Here is a 19,807-nt window from a genome sequence, read left to right as displayed (position 1 = left end):
TTGCATATTAGTAATATATTTCTTAACAACAAATGTATTTGTTATTATAGCTTAAAATTGACTTTGTTTAGGGAGTCTCAAATCTGCTCCCAATCTCTTTTTCAAATACATTTTTAATTGATCATATGAAAAAATTGTATTATATTGTATTTATCTTTTAATTGATCAAAAGTTAAGAAAAACAATCATTTTAAACAATCTTTGATTCTCTGTATACCTTTGCTATCCCAATTATCAGTGTTGTTAAAACAAAATCACCTTCTTCCTTTTACTTTGAACGAATCATTCAAAGTAAAAGGAAGACGTCGATTTTGTTTTAACAACATTTTTGTTAATTGATAATTTTTAATTTCTCTCACAATATGGATTCTATTGTATATGTTTTAATATGGAAAAATCTTTAGTTTCTTTAAATTACTCACTATTCCATTTATGCAAAGTTAACTCCTGAATAGTTTCACCAGTGTTATTCATTTCTATTTGAATCTAAGCTTGTTTTTCATCCCATTGATAACAGGACAAAAACCTCAATTGAGTTACTTTAAAATAATTCTTAAAATTTGGTAGTCTTAGTGCACTCTGATCAAATTTCCATATTAATTTTTCTTAACCAATTCTTGATCTTTCCAAAGAAATTCACATATTATTCAAGTTTAGAAAGAAAAATTCTGGTACTTGAATGGGCAATGATTGAAACAAATATTTTATTCTTGGAAAAATATTCATTTCAATACAATTCACTTGTCCTATTAACGTTATTGGTAAATCTTTCCATCTTTTCAAATCTTTTTCCAACTTTTTTAACAATGGCAAATAATTTAGTTTAAACAAATTACTTGTATTTCTACTAATTTTAATTCCTAAGTATTTAATTGCTTCACTTTGCCATTTAAATTTAGTCAATCTTTTACATTGAGAGTAATCCATATCCACCATAGGCATTACTTCACTTTTATCAACATTCACTTTCTCACCCGATACTAATCTATACTTTTTTAATCTCTCATTCAACTTATTTAAAGATATTTCTGGTCTCGTGAAATATGCTATAACAACATCAGTAAATAAACTAATTGTATGTTTTTTTATTACCTACTTCAAATCCTTTAGTTTAATTATCAGTTCTAATTACTTCTGCCAATGGTTCAATCGCTAATGCAAACAAAAAGGGTGAAAATGGACAACCTTGTCTAGAAGACCTCTCAGCAAATAGGGTTGTGAGATTTGTTTATTCAGAATCACATTTTTTGGTTGATCATACAATGCCTTTATGCATTTTATATGTTTTTGGAATCCCAAAAGCATTGTGTCTGAAATAAAAAAAATCCCATTCTAATCGATCAAATGCTTTCTCTGCATATAATCCTACCCAAGGTGTATGTTATGAACAGTCCGTCTTTATACCCTTGATCTATAGAAGTTGTGATCAAAATCTACACCCATCGACAAGAATGAGGCCAGCCTCATTCTCAATTAACTCCCCCGAAATAATACTTCCTTTTATGCCTCAAATCTACTCAAACCTACAATGATCAATTCATTTTTTACACAGATCAATTGGGTAGAAACTATTCTAATATTCTCACTCCTACTAAAACTTTTATCATTTCATTGTACATCCCCAACTGCAATCTTTCCACTTCCTTTCTCTCTTCCAGTTCTCATCTCATTTTCTCAGGCAATGAATCTGCAAACACTTTTGCTTCATTGGGTTCCGTAAAAAAAATTATTTTTATTCTCAGGAACAAAAAATTAACACTGCTCGATACCTTAAAACAAAAGTGTAACCTTTTTTTCCATAGCACATTTTTGACAGCATTAATTTATTTTCTTATTTTTTCAACAAATCAAAACTTATATCAGGGTAAAAGAAAATCAATTATCATTATAAATCAATGGCAATCGTCTCTCCTTCACTTGCTTTGCAGCCAGCTCCAAGATCTTCTCCCTCACTTCATACGAAGCAACTTGACTACAATTGAACTTAGCTTCTGATCTGGCTGTGGCTTAGGTCGTAATGCTCAATGAGCTCTTTCAATCTCAATATCTCCTTGAAATTCAGTTACCCCCAAAGTTTGTGGAATCCAACATTGTAAAATTCTCTTCATATCTTTTGTCATTTTCCTTAAGTCCAGCAATTTTTATATTATTTCTTCTACTAAAATGTTCTAACATATCAATTTTTTGAGTTAATTGTTCTTTAGTTGCATCCGCCTCAGCTTGAACCTTCTTCATTTGCTCTTTAACATGCTGAATTTCAAATTCATAACCTTTAATTTTTGCGTCCATCCCTTGAAATTTTTGTTCCATTTGAGACAGCATTCTCTCCACCTTCTTCATAGAACCCTTATTTTCAATTACTTTTTTTTTTAACTTTCGTTGTTAACTAACAAAATTTGCTGGAAAGAATCCATATACTTTTTCATTTCAGTTGAAGATATACAAGACTCCTTTATTTTCTCCTGCTTTTTTGGTCAATGTGTTCAACATGCATTTCTTCCTCTTCCTGCTCCTTTTCTTGATCACTGGAGCTGGAGTCTTCTTGAGCTTTTTTAAAACTGTCCCCTTTTTTCGTGCTCTGCACATGCGCGAGTCGTCATGCATGCTCAGTGTCATTTCTTCACCCGTGGCAGTCGTCCATTTTCTGGGGAGATTTTGTACAGCGATGTCCAAGGTCGGCCGTTTTCTGGGGAGATCTTGTACAGCGATGTCCAAGGTCAGCCATTATCTGGGGAGATCTTGTACAGCGATGTCCAAAGTCTCCCCAGCTCTAGGCCTGTCTCCACAGTCACTTGCCTTCCAGAAAGCTCCAGGATCCTTCTTCAAGGTAGGCCTCTCTTCTTTATCAGCTTTTTTCTTTTTCAAATTCTCGAAAAGTAGCAGTCAGTTTATCTTTCTTAGAAGGCATTGTTTATTGTTCTGAAGGCCTTCCAATAGCTTCCTCTTCTATTTTATTGCAATCAGTTCAGGCTTCTTAACTCTTTTTTAAAACATTTTCAGGGAGAGTAGAGAATTCAAGTCTAGCCCCACATCATCACATGGCATGCCCTACCCCCATGTTGGCTACCTTCTTAGCAACACCTCACATAGATATCTACAATGGATATGAGATCGGTGCTTGTGATGGACCTGGCCATGTTTTGTTACCTTCTGGAACCTTCTGTCTTATTGGACAGCCTGCCCATTTTTGTCTTTCATTGTTATTATAGTCCTAGATACCTGTTCTTTCTTAACTGCCATGCAATGCCTTATGAACTCTTTCTCCTAGTTCATAACATATTTTGTTTAGTTCGCATAATAATTCTAAACTTTATATGTTTGTATCATATTAAGCTTGACCTCTTTTCCTAGTTTGGACTATTTTGTATTGTTTTCTCTAAATCAGTTATTTCTTTTTCTAATTGATCTACTTTTAAATAGTCCTCTTTTAATTTTACCGTATAACTAATTATTTGTCCTCTTAAATATACCTTTAAAGTGTCCAATATAACAAATTTATTCTTTACCGAATCTATTATTTTCCATTAAAAACTTAATTCTCCATATATCTATCAGAACCATTATCTACCATTTAATTTTTTTTACTTCCTTATATACTTTACTATCTCCTGCATATCTTCCTGATCTGTCCATTTTCGAATTTAATGTTAAATTAAAATCTCCTCCCATCAAAGTCTTCCCATTATCATTTGACAGTTTTGTAAAAACATCTTGCATAAATTTACTATCTACTACATTTGGGGCATATAGATTCAACAAAGTCCAATTTTCTGAATATATTTGACATTCTACCAAAATATACCTTCCTGCTGGGTCTTTTTCTACATTTAAAAGTTTTATTGGTAGATTTTTATTTATCAGTATTACTACTCCTCAAGCTTTTGAGTTAAATGAAGATGCCACTACTTTACCTACCCAGTTTCTTTGTAATTTATCCAATTCAATCTCCACTAGATGAGTTTCCTGTCACCAATTGCCAAGTCCAATTACCAAATTTGTTTGAAGAGAAGAAAGAATTATCTAATTCTTGTGCAGAAGATGAGATGTATGCTGTTTTGAAAACACTGCAAAATAATAAAGTGCCAGGAGAAGATGGTTTCCCAGTGGAATTTTATAAGGAATCAAGGAATTGTTGGTGCCAATTTTTAAAGAGATATTAGATCAAATGAGAGAAGTAACTGATGTACCAGAAATCTTTCAAAGATGGCATTGATAATGATAATACCAAAAAAAGGGAAAGATCCATTACAAGCAGCTTCATTTCGTCCAATATCTTTGTTAAATGTAGATTATAAAATTGTATCCAAATTGTGGGCCAATCGTTTGTTTAAAATCTTTCTTTCTTTGGCTTGGCTTCGCGGACGAAGATTTATGGAGGGGTAAAGTCCACGTCAGCTGCAGGCTCGTTTGTGGCTGACAAGTCCAATGCGGTACAGGCAGACACGGTTACAGTGGTTGCAAGGGAAAATTGGTTGGTTGGGTGTTGGGTTTTTTCCTCCTTTGTCTTTTGACAGTGAGGTGAGCTCTGCGGTCTTCTTCAAAGGAGGTTGCTGCCCGCCAAACTGTGAGGCGCCAAGATGCACAGTTTGAGGCGATATCAGCCCACTGGCGGTGGTCAATGTGGCAGGCACCAAGAGCTTTCATTAGGCAGTCCTTATACCTCTTCTTTGGTGCACCTCTGTCTCGGTAGCCAGTGGAGAGCTCGCCATATAACACGATCTTGGGAAGGCGATGGTCCTCCATTCTGGAGACGTGACCTACCCAGCGCAGTTTGATCTTCAGCAGCGTGGATTCGATGCTGTCGGCCTCTGCCATCTCGAGTACTTCGATGTTGGAGATGAAGTCGCTCCAATGAATGTTTAAAATACTTACAAAATTAATCAATATGAACCAGATCAGGTTTATTACAAAAAGAAAGATGGCTGATAATATAGTGAGATATTTAAGTTTGATAAATGTAGCTTAAAAAAGGAAAGTTCCAGCAGAAAAAAGCATTTGTTAGATTAGAATGGGACTTTTTATTTAAGATGTTATACAAGTTTGGATTCCCTGAGATATTTATAAAAGGAATAAAAGTATTCTACCAAAGACAAAGGTAGTGGTAAATAGTCAAATGTCGAGTTTGATTTGATTAGAAAGATCTTCTACACAGGGTTGCCAACTCTCACCATTTCTATTTGCATTGGCAATAGAACCGTTAGCTCAAGAGATGAGGAAATTATTGGTTTTGAGATAGGAGACAAAGTTCATAAAATTAGTCTTTTTGCAGATGATGTTATAGTATATTTGACTAAACCAGAAGTCTCATTAAATAAATTAGAGATTAACAAAATATGGATTAGTATCAGGATACAAGGTTAATGTGGATAAAAGTGAAATGATGCCAATGGTTAATGCGAACTATACACAATGTAAGAAGTTAGTAAAATTTAAATGGCAAAATTATGTAATTAAATATTTGGGGATAATGGTAAGTAAACAATTGAATAATTTGTATAAATTGAACTATTTACCACTTCTCAAAAGATTAGAGGAAGATTTAAAAAGATGGAGGGAATTACCAATAACCTTAATAGGATGTGTGAATTGTGTCAAAATGAATATTTTTTCCTAGAATTCAATACTTATTTCAAACATTACCAATTCAGGTGCCTGAAATGTTTTTTTTAGACGATTAAATAAGAGTATTAGAGTGTTTTTTTATGGAGAGGAAAATAATCAAGAATAAAGTTAACAAAGAAAAAAGATCAAGGAGGTTTGAGACTACCAAATTTTAAAAATTACTATAAGGCAGCTCAATTGGGATTTTTGTCCTCTTGGTATCAAAGAGGGGAATAAGTACCTTGGGTATACATTGAGATGAATAATATAGGTGAAGAAATTCCAGAACAAATACTGTATAAATGGAATTATGAAATTTTTTAAGGTAGGAAAGAAATATCAATTTTAAAATGTTTGTTTTGAATATGGAATGGGATACATGAAGAAAGAGCTACAAGAAATTATCAGTTGGCTCAATTAACTAAGACAAAATCAACTTCTTCCATTTACAATGAATAATTATTTATTTGACATTTGGTATGAAAAAAAATATACAGAAAATTCGAGATTGTTTTAGAGGTACAATTTTCTTGACATTTGATCAATTAAAGGAGAAATATGGGATACCACAAAATACAATATTTTCATATTATCAATTAAGATCATATTTAAAGAGGAAAATTGGAACAGATTTGAGACTTCTGAAGCATAGTCAATTTAAATATGTCATAACAGATACCTTTATTATTAGAAGGTTTATAACTACTATGTATAATAAACTACAAGAAACAAAGGAAAAAAATATGTATAAAACTACATTGAAATGGGAACAGGACTTAATATACAAATTCAAGCAGAAATATTACTTTTTGGACAGTCAAATTCCCAAACCAAACTGTGTTGCAACATGTCAATATACTTTCCACAGTGTACCAAGTTTGATAGAGTATTTGACAGCGTGCTAAATCTCCTCGGACTCCTACGAAAGTAGAGGCATTGTTGTGACTTCTTCATGGTTGCCTCTGTGCTGGCTCCAGGAAATGTCTTATGAAATATGGAATCCCTCTCCACCTCCATCCCATTAATGCAGACAGATGAAGGGACTATTGGCCTCTCCTTCCTAAAACAACAAGAAGTTCCTTGACTTGGTGATGTTGACAGCAAGATTGTCATTCTGGCACCACCCAATCAGATTCTCGAACTCCATTCTATATTCAAATTTATCACTTCCAATAATTCTGCCATCACTTGTGGTGTATATTAAGTTGGATCTTAACTTGGCTACAACGTCATGAGTGCAGGGCATAGAGTAGGGGACTAAGCATGCCTTAAGGTGCACATATTGATTGTCAGTGTGGAGGAGGTGTTGTTGAAGATAATAACATTGGGGTCTGCTAATGAAGTTGAGAATTCAGTTGCAAAGAGATGAACAGTATTCTAGCTCCTTTGGTTGTTAGTTTTGCTGGTATGATGATGTTGAATATCAGATGTCACCTAAGTATCCCTTACTGATCACAGAGCACTGTGGCATAGGGATTACTTAAGGTGGTGTGTGAGTGGAAAGAAATAGCTTAAAAACCACTGATTTACAGTAACAAAAAGAAGTAGTAGAGGGGAGTTGCTCAATAAAGATGTAAACTGATAATGTACTATTGTGGTGACCAAAGCTGGTAAAAATCCAGCAAATTTTTATTGTACACGACAAGCTGAAATTCTGTCTGGAGAATCTCTCTGTGGTCTCAAAACTCAGTTAAGTTTTTATACTTTTACAAACAAAGATGATGACAAGTGGTTCAATACAGTTTCAATAATTACAATGACATAATTTACTTCATTATTCTACAATGCTTCTTTGAATTGTATATACAAAATGAAAGCACACTGTAACAAACAAGACACCTCTGAATATTCAGACACCTTTGCTGGTTGGTCTAAGTGCTAAGCAAAGAATCCAGACACACAATGAGTTGTTGTGACACCAAATTGGATACACGGATCCCAATTATTGATAAACAGCGCAACTATGCTAAAGACCATGTTTAATGTACATAGTGAAAACAATAAATCTACTCTGGAATCTGGAGTAGGAATCTTGAGAAAATAATGAGATGCTGGAGGGATAATGGGTCCCAACCTGAAACATAGACTAACTATTTCTACCCGTGAATGCTGCATGACTGCTAAATTCCTCCAGCATCTTATTGTTATTTAATCTATAACTCTTGAATAATCCTTACTGTTATTGAACATAAATTGCAGGATGAAATTCAAAAGATCGTTGCTAAACATTGCAAGAAACAAGATGGATCTATTTGTATTTGTCAAGCATTTATGATACTAAAATTTATCTTGATCCCTGTTTTAAATTTCTGCTGCCTTGTATCTATCTTGTTGATCAGTGGAAAAACAAATTGCTGCAGATTACTCTGTAACTTTATAACCCTTGAAAGACCTAATTTTCTGCTGCTGTTCTAAAAAAAAATATTTGATGTGTTTAATTGCACAATAATGGTAACATCCTTGGCATGGTTTTATTAACAGAAAAGTTAGCTATTATATCAGCAATTCCATTTTATTGATAAACCTAGAAATCTAGAAAATGATTGTGCACTCCTAGCCAAGGAACATTTAAGAGTTTAGTTTTCCAAAGGCTATTGTTTATTTGTGTTTAGAGCCAGTGTTCTAGATTGTTAATATCTCCCATTATACTATAGATTTTTCCATTGTTCTAAGTTTGATGTAGTTATCTTATTCCCTCAGGTGAGTTAGGCTGGAACATGGACATATGTGGCCTCTCTGTTTTCTACACTTTATACTAGTATTGAATTCTTCCTTAAGGTTCACACTCCTTCAATTTTTGCCATGTCTGTTTTGGTCACTGTTACATTATGCTTCATACTTGTGTTAAAATCTAGGAAATTTACCTGAATTTGTGGAGGAACATTTGACATGACCAGCACTTCAGAGAGAAAGTTTGTAAATCTGCGAAAGCGTTTGGATCAACTTGGCTATAGGCAGCCCCTTGGCCTAGAGACACTCCCACTGGTAGAAAAACTTTTCAGGTAATTTTAAAAAAAGTCTTTCTTTTGTTGCTCTATATATTTCACGGTTCTGTGGAGAAAAATGTTGGAACAAATGTAAGTAAGGGCAAAAGCATTTCAGATGAGGACAAATATAAGGTTAAAAGGAAGTTTTTGGAGATGAGGAAATAGTAGCAAGTATTGGAGTAGAGGAATGTAGTAGGCAAGAGAAATGACAGTGTGGGAGAGGGAGGATAGAGCATGGGAAGAGGTGGAAAGAAAACCGAGAATTGAGGTTTGTGACTAGTAAATGTTATCAAGAGAAAGGGAGGTGATAAGAGTAGAATTGTGGTGTCAAGAGATTGTTTCTGATTCTAACATTTAAGGAGCTAAGGAAAGAGATGACTATCCAACTTGTGGAGATGGGGTTGTGTTCCTGAATTATGAATAAGGGTTGGGAAAGTGATTATTGTTTTGAGTTCCTTGCTTGGTAAATGAATTACCAGATATTTATGGATGCGTAGAGAATTTTTGGAAGTAGAGGCAAGGAAATGAACAAGGTAGAGAATCATTCATGATTTGACTGCCAGCCTGCTTTAGGGGTCATGACTTCTGTTTTCTTTTGAGTCCTGTTATACAATTTCCAATTACATTGTAGATGAGGTGTATCTGTTATTAAAAGTATATGTTGCAAGAAATAAAATTATTGGTGTTGTGAATCATACAAAAGTTTTAAACACATTTTATGTTAAATCTGTGAGTTTTGACGTGGCTCTGGTCTCTAGAGGATCTGCTAATACTGCTTACTTGTTGGTCCTTCCTTCAATAACTTCACTTAAAAAATAGACTTTGTTGGATATGACACCATTACGTGAACGTGATGACTTGGGGAACTGATTTATATTGAACGCTTCGTAGTAATGCTTGTAGTATGTAATTAGTAAAGCATTGAGTTAACCTGCACTGACGTGGTGGCTGTCTTTGATTTACAATGGGAGGGGTTTCAAACATTAACAGTGGCGACAAGGAAGAAAGAACTCACTCAACCATTACACATTTATCAACTCTAACTAGAGAAGACAGCAAAAAGCTGGGAATCCCAAGGGATAGCAGCAGCAGTTCCTGCAGCTCACTTCGATAGATTGAATGAACATGAAGACACTTGGGAATCGTATATAGAATATTTTGATAATCATTGCATTGAACATGATATTACTAAAAATCTCCATTGAACAAAAAACAGGCATTGTTTTTAACCATAATGGGAGGAGGCACCAATGAGCTCTTCAGTTCGCTAACTAGCCCACACGTGCCTTCAACGAAAACATATGCTGAAATCTGTCAAGCTGTCAGTCAGCACCTTAATTCCCGACCTCCAGAAATGACAGAAAGACATACTTTTTACTGACATAAACAACAGCACACAGAGTCTGTTTCAAATTTCATGGCTGCATTGCGTAAACTGTCTAGATACTGTGCATTTGGACAATTCAGAGACAGTGCATTAAGAGATCAATTAGTAATGGGTTTAGCTGAACAAACTACCTGAGAAAAACTAATTGCAACACGAAATCTGACACTTGAACTGGCGTTAGACATTGCTACTGCCGCCGAAACAGCGGCAAGCAATGTAGATGTCTGCCAGAGAGATATGGCCATCAATAAATCTTGGTGCCAAGATTCTTCCCGCCAGGAACATGCCTGCCAAAAATGTTTTTGCTGCGGGAAGACGAATCACAGTCCCAATAATTGCTATTTCAAAAAAGCCAAATGCCGCAAATGCAATGAGAAGGGGCACAATAAAGCAAGATGCCCGATGATTAAACTAAACAAAAGGTTAGCAGCCAGGCACCAGAAAAATACAATTTGTACAAGAGACAGGAGAAAGCCCAGACACTGAAAACACGGATACCAATGATTCAGAAGAGGAACCCAACGAAAGTAAACATGTTATGCAAGTAATCCACATCCGTGGACTGGGCCACAAAGGGCCGAATTTTTACATCCATGTCCACATTAACAATAAACTGATACGGATGGAACTAGATACGGGAGCAGCGGTTTCCCTAATGCCTAGAACAATGAAGGAGTGCCTGCTACCGCACACAAAGATGCTCCAATCGGACACCATATTAAAAACTTACGGGGAAGGAAATACAAGTTTTTGGAAAGTGCAATGTGCCATTATCGCTGACATATTCCAAACATGCCTATGTTATGTAATCCCCTGAATGAACTACTTAAGAAGAATAAGAAATGGTTCTGGAGCACAAAAACCAAACGAGCTGTTGGTTCTTGCTTGTTAAAATTGTTTTTAGTTCATCATGTCTTAATTCATTGCAATCCAGACAAAGAACTAACACTGGCAGTAGACGTGTCGCTCGTGGGATTGGGTGCCGTATTGTCACCGAAAACTGAAAAGTGAGAACAACCCATGGCTTACACCTCCCAATCACTAACTGCTTGTGAGCAGAACTATGCTCAATTGGAAAGAGAAGAACTAGCCATCATCTTCGGGGCAAAAGAATTTCACCAATACCTGTATGGACGCAAGTTTATATTGGTGACAGGCAACAAACCACTGAGTCTAATATTTGGATCAAAAAAGGTATACCGATGGTGGCGGCAGCCCGAATTCAAAGGTGGGCAATGCTTTTGATTTAAAACACAAACCAGCGCTAGAGAATAACCACGCAGATGCCCTCTCCCGCTGACCACTCCCAGATGCAGAGCAGAACAAAACAATTGTAAAATGGACATCAGAAGCAACAGAAATAAATCAAAGCCAACTTCCGATAACGGCAAAGGGGATCAGTAAGAAAACCCAGAAAGATATAATACTGTCCAGAGTATTCTATTTCATAAACATTGGCTGGCCAGAAGATGAGGAAATGTCAGAGGAGATGAAAACCTATTACACTAGACATGGCGAACTGTCCATCGAAGAAGGATGCCTACTATGGGGAACCCAGACCGTCATTCCCAAGAAGTGGCAGCAAGATGTCCTGGCCGAACTACACAATAACCACCCAGGGATAGTGCGTGTGAAAGCACTAGCCAGGATGCACGTCTGGTGGCCTTCCATAGGGGAAGATATCGAGCACACAGTCAGAAGGTGCAGTACATGCCAGGAGGCAGAACTCAAAGCACTTCAGGCAGAAGCAAACACATGGAAATGGCCATCACAACCATGGCATCGGATCCAGATAGACTTTGCAGGGCCATTCATGGGAAAGAATTTCCTGATAGTAATTGATGCGCACTCGAACTGGCTGAATGTAATCCGCATGGAAAAAATGACTGCGGGTCAGATCACTGAAAAACTCAACGTTTTTGCATCCTATGGATTACCCATTGAACTCGTCTTCAGCAGCAGCCTGCAGTTGGTATCAGCAGAATTTTAAGCTTTCATGCGCAACAATAACATTCGTCACATACCATCTGCACCATACCATCCCAGTACAAATGGAGAAGCAGAACGTTTCATATAAACTTTCAAGAAAGCTATGAAAATGAAACAAAATTCAGACTCGTCATTGTCCCTTAAAATCATTGATTTCCTGCTGAGGGCTGACCCGGCTACCAGTAGAAGCGTCTCCACCACACAGGCACAGAAAAAGGCCGAGACCACCGATCAAGATGGGCACCTGAAACCAGAGACCAGGCAAGCAGCCCACTGGATCTTCTCACCCCAACTCCAAAAAGACCACCAAGATCATCTTCTCCACCGTCCAGTTATATCCTGACCAATGTACCGGAATAGATTATGCCTAGAGCTCCTTTACAACAACAAAGTTCCCTGATTGATACCATCCCTCTCCGTATATCCAAATGAACCACACACCCACCTGAACATTTCAAAGACTATGTATGCTGGGTGGGGGAGGGGGAAAAATGTTGGATATGACACCATTATGTGAACGAGATGACGTGGGGAACTGATTTATACTGATCACTTCGTAATAATGCTTGTAGAATGTAATTAGTAAAGCATTGAGTTAACCAGCACTGATGTTACTGTCTTTGATTTACAGCAGGGGGTGGGGGGGGGGGCTTCAAACATAACAGACTTAAATGTGTGCCTTGATAAGATACAGACCGTTTAAAAAAATTATGTTCTGCTACTCAGTTAACATGGATGATGTACAGAGGAATGAAGTGGGGAATATTTCCTTCAAGGTGTTAAATTCTGCAGAAATTTGGTATTATTTTACAGTGATTTGGTACACACGACAGAAAGCCTTCGCAATGCCAAACTGTCATCCAGAAAAACAGAAAAAGAGAGCAAGAACTTAGATTCTGTACTTGAGCCATATAGAACTGAGAATGCACGTCTTGTCCAGGAGAACAACAAACTCCACCAGGAATTACTGAGATTGAAAGAAGAATCAGATCAGCAGATCAAAGGTATCGGTGGGCTGCATGAATAACTTGGGGCAATTTTCACATATTCGTGTCACAATATTACTGTTTAATTTGTAGTTAAATGGGACTTTATGACCTTGTGCATGGATGTATTGAAATCATTTTAAACTCAATGTAATCTCTTTTCAAGCATTCAAAAATACTCTTTGGCAATTACTTGCATTTATATTGCACTTAATACAGAATATGCAAAGCTATTTCATTTGACACAAAAATTAACAAAAGAGGCATTAGGAAGGGTAACTGAACATTTGATCAAAAAAGGCTCACAAATTTTGAGTGGCTTTATGGTTTAAAGAGAAAAAATTATTTTTTATTTTACTTTATTGCCGGAGGCAGTACAGAGGCTGAACAAGTGGGCAGTTAGCAGAATATGCTTTTGTGTGTGGTAGTAGGGCTGATTATGACTAAAGCCATGGCTTTTGATGAACTAATAATAGAGAACTTTAAAGTGGAAAGGTCAACAGGGAAGAGATATTGGAGTGAAGTATGGTGAAAGGTAGAAGGGAGATGTCAGTTTATGGATTAAAGTTGAATCCTATGGGTGTATTGTGGCGATTGCAGGAGCTGAAGGATATCACTGCTACCATGCCGATGGTCGTTAACAACTGTTTTTAATTCAAATTCAGCATGCCCCATTAAGGGCAGCATGAACTCAGTCACCTGGTGCATTGTGACATCATAATTGCTGCCCAGGGTGTGCGCTGGAAGGGATGCTGGAGTCAGAGAGAAACCTCTGACGATGCCATTTCCCCATGGCTGCCCCACCACGTGGCGATACAAGCGGGGCCGGTTCCCCATGAGGATGAGCACCGCCACACAACCTACCCACCCCCGAACTGGCTACGTGTCCTGTCACTTTGGCAGCTGGCGCTTGGGCACGGGCGTCTGCACCAACTGTGCTAAGTCTTAAATGAGCAGCTTTTAAGTGGTCCACGTAAACAGTTCTTCCCTGCTCCCCACATCTAAAGTAAAAATCTCACCCGACCGCCGGAGAACCTTGTACGGCCCTTTGTATGGGTGCTGCAGCGGGGCCCTCTGTGATCTTCTCCGAACACAAATTGCACCACATCCAGATCTTTCAGTTGATGGGATGGTCAGGTGCCATGGTGCGATTGGGGTGGAGGGGCTAGGTTGCCCAGTCGTTTACGGAGGTCCGCGAGCTGCTCACCTTCATTGTGTGTCATCTCGTCCTCCGGGCCAAAGAATTCGCCTGGCAGGGAGAGTGGTGTTCCGTAAACCATTCTACTGATGAGGCTTGCAGGTCCTCCTTGGGCGCCGTCCTAATCCCAAGGAGAACCCAGGGCAACTCATCCACCCAGTCAGGGCCGGAAAGTCTTGCCATCAGAGTGGACTTTAGGTGTCGGTGGAATCTCTCTACCAACCTGTTAGACTGTGGGTCGTAGGCCATGGTGTAGTGCAGTGCTACCCCTAAAAACCTTGCCAGCTGTGATCATAGCGCGGATGTAAATTGGGCATTTCTATCGCTCGTGATATGCGCCGGCGCACCGAAATGAGCGATCCACTGGCTGACCAGGGCTCTAGCACAGGTTTCCGCTGATGCCTCGCGTACCGGGATGGCTTCCAGCCACCTGGTTGCTCTGTCCATTATGGTAAATAGATACCGCGACTCCCTGGTTACCGGCAGGGGGCCCATGACATCCATGTGGATATGCTGGAACCTCCACGTTGCCAAGTCAAAATGTTGAACAGGGGCCTACGTGTGCCTGTGGACTTTAGACATCTGGCACCTGATGCATTTGTACCGGGATGGCTTCCAGCCACCTGGTTGCTCTGTCCATTATGGTAAATAGATACCGCGACTCCCTGGTCACCGGCAGGGGGCCCATGACATCCATGTGGATATGCTGGAACCTCCACGTTGCCAAGTCAAAATGTTGAACAGGGGCCTACGTGTGCCTGTGGACTTTAGACATCTGGCACCTGATGCATTTGTGGGTTAGCACTGCCACCTTCTTCTTGAGGCCACGCCAGACAAATCGCTGCACCACCATACACACGGTAGTCTTTACTGAGGGGTGGGCGAGATCGTGGATAGAACTGTCGACCCTAGCCCTCCACTCCTGTAGGACTACTGGGCGTGGTGAGCCGGTGGAGGTGTCGCAGAGCAGTGGCTGGGCGGGGTCATGAAGCTGGATATCCTCGAGCTGGAGATCTGAGATGGGGGTCAGGATAGCTTGAGTTTCGGCGTCGTGCTTCTGGGCCTGCACTAGTTGCGCATAGTCGAGGCCGGGAGCTAGCGTGCTGATGGCCGGCGGGAGAGTGCATCCGTGACTGCATTGTCCTTGCCTGCCTGGTGCCGGATGTCTGTAGTAAATTTGGACACGTAGGACAGGTGGCACTGTTGCCTGGCCGACCACGGATCCTTGGCCATAGCCAGTGCTTGGGTGAGAGGCTTGTGATCGGTAAAAACAGTGAAAGTTCTGCCCTCCAAGAAGTATCGGAAGTGGCAGATGGCCAGGTACAGTGCCAGGAGTTCCCAGTCGAACGCACTGTATTTAAGCTCCAGTGGCCGCAACTACTTACTGAAAAAGGCCAGCGGTCACCACTGCCCATCCAGCCACTCTTCCAATACTCAACCGAAAGCGCCATGTGTGCTTCCGGGCGCGGGTGCACCAACAAAGTCGCCTCTGTGAGGGCCTGTTTCGTTGCAGCGAAGGCCTCGTCCACCTCCTCCGACCGGGCCAGGGTCTTCTCTTTCGTCACGATCAACGCAAAAAGAGGGCGCATGATGCGGGCAGCATTGGGGATGAATCTATGGTAAAAATTTACCATTCCCACAAATTCCTGCTGGTCCTTGAGGGAGGAGGATTTGGGAAAATGCTGGATGGCTGCCACTTTCTCCGGTACCGGAGCTGCCCCAGACACTGAGATGGCATGCCCCAGGAACTGCAATGTCTATTTCCCAAACTGGCATTTGTCCTTGTTGACCATAAGGCCGAATTCTGCCAGCCGGGTGAACAGGGTATGGAGATGGGCCTTGTGTTCTTCACGGCTGCGGCTGACTACCAGGATGTCATCTAGGTAAAGACAAAATCCAAATCCCTACCCACAGCATCCATGAGACGCTGGAACATCTGGGCCACGTTTTTCAACCCGAACAGCATCCAGAGGAATTCAAACAAGCCAAAAGGGGTGATAATGGCCGTCTTTCTAATGTCATCGGAGTGCACCGGGATCTGGTGGTATCCATGCACCATATCGACTTTTGAAAAGAACCATGCGCCGTGGAGGTTGCCCACGAAGTCCTGGATATGGGGGACCGGGTACCTGGCTGGAGTCTTGGCGTCATTTAGCCGTCTGTAGTCTTCACAGGGCCTCCAACCCCCTGATGACTTTGGGACCATGTGCAGTGGCGCCGTCCAAGCACTGTCTGACCGCCAAACGATATTCAACTCCTGGAGCCTGGAGAATTCCTCCTTTGCCTGTTTTAGCTTCTCCGGTGGCAGCCGTCTAGCACTGCCGAACGATATTCAACTCCTGGAGCCTGTAGAATTCCTCCTTTGCCTGTTTTAGCTTCTCCGGTGGCAGCCGTCTAGCACTGGCGTGCAGCAGGGGGCCTTTTGTGGAGAAGTGATGGAAAACTCCATGGCGGGGGTAGGCAACGTTGAAGCATGGCTCCAGGATGGCAGGGAACTCACTGAGGATCTCGGCGAACTAGTCTGTGGCAGTGGCTACCGTGGTGATTTTGGGTCTTTTATTGTCCGCCATGCTCAGTGTGGGTGTTGAGCAGCCTCCTGCCCCTCACATCCACCAGCAGACCGTGAACCCTTAGGAAGTCAGCCCCTAATAGCGCGGTGCCCACCAGGGCCAGGATGAACCTCCTAGTAAACTTTTCATCCCCGATCTGTATCTGTGTCCTACGGGTGCCATAGGTCTTGTTTGCAGAACCATTGGCAGCCCACAGGGTAGGACTGGAGGTCCGGGTTCGAGTTTCGAGTGCTGTAGGGGGGAGAGCGCTCAGCTGGGCCCGTGTGCCCACCAGGAACCAGAGGCTCGTGGACTTTTCAGTGATGTAAAGGAGGCTGTTCACGTGGCCAACAGTGGCAGCCATCGACGACGGTTGGCCTGGCCGTTCCCTTGGAAGTCGCAGGGCTGACAGCAGTTGCAGGCTTTCACTCCCCAACGCTGGTGATAAAAATACCATGTTGACTGGGTTTCCTCCGGCTTGTGCTTGGGGTATCCTGCAGATGGCGGAGCCCCAACTTGGAGACTTGGCTGAGGGCTATCTCGTTCTCCTGTTTTACATGCCAGAGGGCATCTGCCCGGGCTGCGGCCTTGCGGGTGTTGGGAAAGTCCTCTTCAGACAGATGGAGCTGGATATCTTTTGGCTGTTCAAGGAATATCTGACAGAAGAGGAAACACGGTTCATGATCCTCCGCCAGGGCCAGCATTTCATCCATGAGGGCTGAGGAGCTGCGACCCCCCCAACCCATCCAAATGTAAGAGCTTGGAAGCACACTGCTGGGAAGTGAGGCCAAACTTCCCCAGGAGTAGATTTTTGAGGGCGGTATATTTGTCTGCTGCTGGTGGCTGGTGAATGATGTCGTCCACCCTTGCCACCGTGTCCTAGTCCAGTGGGCCCATGACGTGGTAAAATTTTGTGGCATCGGCTGAGATGTTGCGGAAGTGTAATTGTGCTTCCGTCTGCCCAAACCACCTCCGTGGGCGATGGGGCCAGAAGGGGGGAAGTTTGAGGGCTACAGCGTTCACCTTGACTGCATCCATCGTTCGCTGGGTCCAGATAGACATCTGGGACCGTCGGGGTCACTACTGTGGCAATTGCAGGAGCTGAAGGAAATCACTGCTACCACACCGATGGTCGTTAATGACTGTTTTTATTCAAATTCAGCACGCCCCTTTAAGGGCAGCATGAGCTCAGTCACCCGGTGGATTGTGACATCATAATCGCTGCCCAGGGTGTGCGCTGGAAGGGATACTGGAGGCAGAAAGAAACCTCTGACGACACATTTCCCCATGGCTGTCCCGCCACGTGGAGATACAAGCAGGGCCAGTTCCCCATGAGGGTGTGCGCCGCAGCAGTATTATATTTCCTACTGCCATTCTCTCCTTGATGCACTTTTTTTTTCATTTTTTTAAGCAGCAGTACCACTAGCAGAGCCCTTGTCCAGCTTTCTCCTGTCAGAGCTTTTGTCAAACTCCACCCAGAACATGCTCTGTTCTCCCTGATGCCATCAGATAAGAGGTGTTGGTGCCACAAGACATGAACCACCAGGTTCAGGAACATTTGCCACCTCTTCACTATCAGACACCTAAACACCAAACTCAATCAGAGACTTAAGGACTCTAAATTTGCACATTGTCTATTATTTAATTTTTTTTTCGGTATTGCAGTCTGTTTCTTTATATTTCTTTATTTGCTTACATTTCTCTTTTTTTATATGTATCTTTTCTTGTACAATTTTTTGCACTACCAAAAAGCAGAAATTCTGCATAGCCTGCAGGAAAAAATATCTTGGATTTATATGTGATGTCATGAATGTACTCTGACAATAAATTTGAACTTTGAATTCACCTTCAGAGTACAGGTCATCCTTTCTATCTATGACTGTCACCTCTGCTTCAGGTTTAATGGGGAGCTGCTTATAGGGTGGATGGATGGTCGGGCTCTTCACTCTGGATGGGAATTATATCGGAAAGTCCTCAGTCCTGTTTGTGAATGGCTCACACCCTGGGGCAGATTTGTCAGTTACTGTTGCGGCGCCATGGATGTGGTAGATTACATACCTCTGCCGCTGCTCCCACTATCAGTAATGGTCTCTTGTTCCCCAGGTGATCTCCCATGTCCCTACGCTAATTAATCCCCCTGTAACAACTGTGTCACAGTGTGAAACGAGGAACAAAAAAAATGATCAGATGGGGTCGAGTCGAAGTTCAGTAAAAGTTGTTTACTCAAAAAGTTACCTGTAGCTTTTGAAAACCCTGCACATTCCAAATAATGTCATTTGCATTGTCACATCATGAGGTCACTTGGAACCTCCCAAGCCAGTTCAATTAAGACTCCGGTGAGCCGCTATATGCCCCCCTCCCCCCACCCAGAGGCTAAACCTCTGGTGCCATTACTATCATCTGTGCCTTCGCAGGGGTCATGGCAAGGGCCGATCAAGGTCGAGATAAGCGAACTTTAGTCGGTCAATTGTAAATGTCTCTGGATGCCCCCCATTGTCCAGTACATAAGTTGTACAATTGTTTCCTAGCACTCTGAAGGGGCCCTCATATGGCCGCTGTATGGTTGGCCCATGTGCACCTCTACACACAAACTCACAGTCCTGGAGTTCCTTTGGGATGAAGGGTGTTGTTGTTCAATGCCTTGACGTGCGAACTGGGGCCAATTTGGCAAGTCACTTCTGCAGTCTGCCTAAAACTTCATTCGGTTGCACCTCCTGTCCACGTGCTGAAGGCACGAACTCCCCAGGTACAATGAGTGGGGCTCCATAAACCAACTCAGCTGATGAGGAGATTAGATTCTCCTTCGGTGCCGTTCTTATTCCCAGGAGGATCCAGGGCAGCACGTCTGCCCAATCAGGTCCCTGGAGGCTATCTAGTGAATCTGTTGATGACCTTTAACAAGAACCTAGACCAGGGGTGTCAAACTCAAATTCACGGAGGGCCAAAATTAAAAACTTGGACTAAGTCGAGGGCCGAACTAAATATTTATTGAAAATTTTCAACAACATCTGCATGTTTTCTCTTCTTTCAACATATGTAATGTTAAACTTTAGGATATAACTTTAGGAGGATAATGTTACAGGTCAGGAGTAGGTAGCTCAAGTTCACCC

General features: G+C 41.3%; 1 protein-coding gene and 1 long non-coding RNA gene across 9 annotated transcripts in view; one reads left to right on the top strand and one right to left on the bottom strand.

Annotated features, from left to right (window-relative positions):
- Positions 1–17,826, bottom strand: part of LOC138757395 (uncharacterized) — a 108,796-nt gene extending 90,970 nt beyond the window's left edge. For 3 of the 4 annotated variants that reach the window (XR_011353564.1, XR_011353565.1, XR_011353566.1), the window contains exons 1-2: positions 13,970–17,826; positions 8,466–8,652 (exon numbers count right to left, since the gene is read on the bottom strand). This is a non-coding gene — a long non-coding RNA (uncharacterized lncRNA). Of the gene's footprint in view, positions 1–6,213; positions 6,662–8,465; positions 8,653–13,969 lie in introns of those variants that run through there. The other variant, XR_011353563.1, reaches the window with a different exon arrangement.
- cep135 (centrosomal protein 135) overlaps positions 1–19,807 on the top strand; it is a 166,309-nt gene that overhangs the window by 20,069 nt on the left and 126,433 nt on the right. For 4 of the 5 annotated variants that reach the window (XM_069924624.1, XM_069924623.1, XM_069924619.1 and 1 more), the window contains exons 2-3: positions 8,457–8,603; positions 12,778–12,968. In XM_069924624.1, coding sequence (XP_069780725.1) covers positions 8,491–8,603; positions 12,778–12,968 — 304 coding nt within the window. In that variant the 5' untranslated portion in view covers positions 8,457–8,490. Of the gene's footprint in view, positions 1–8,332; positions 8,604–12,777; positions 12,969–19,807 lie in introns of those variants that run through there. The other variant, XM_069924621.1, reaches the window with a different exon arrangement.

The sequence above is a fragment of the Narcine bancroftii genome, chromosome 3 (genome assembly GCF_036971445.1).
Source record: "Narcine bancroftii isolate sNarBan1 chromosome 3, sNarBan1.hap1, whole genome shotgun sequence".
In the NCBI taxonomy this organism is placed as follows: Eukaryota; Metazoa; Chordata; class Chondrichthyes; order Torpediniformes; family Narcinidae; genus Narcine; species Narcine bancroftii.
This window is presented reverse-complemented; position numbering and strand designations above follow the sequence as displayed.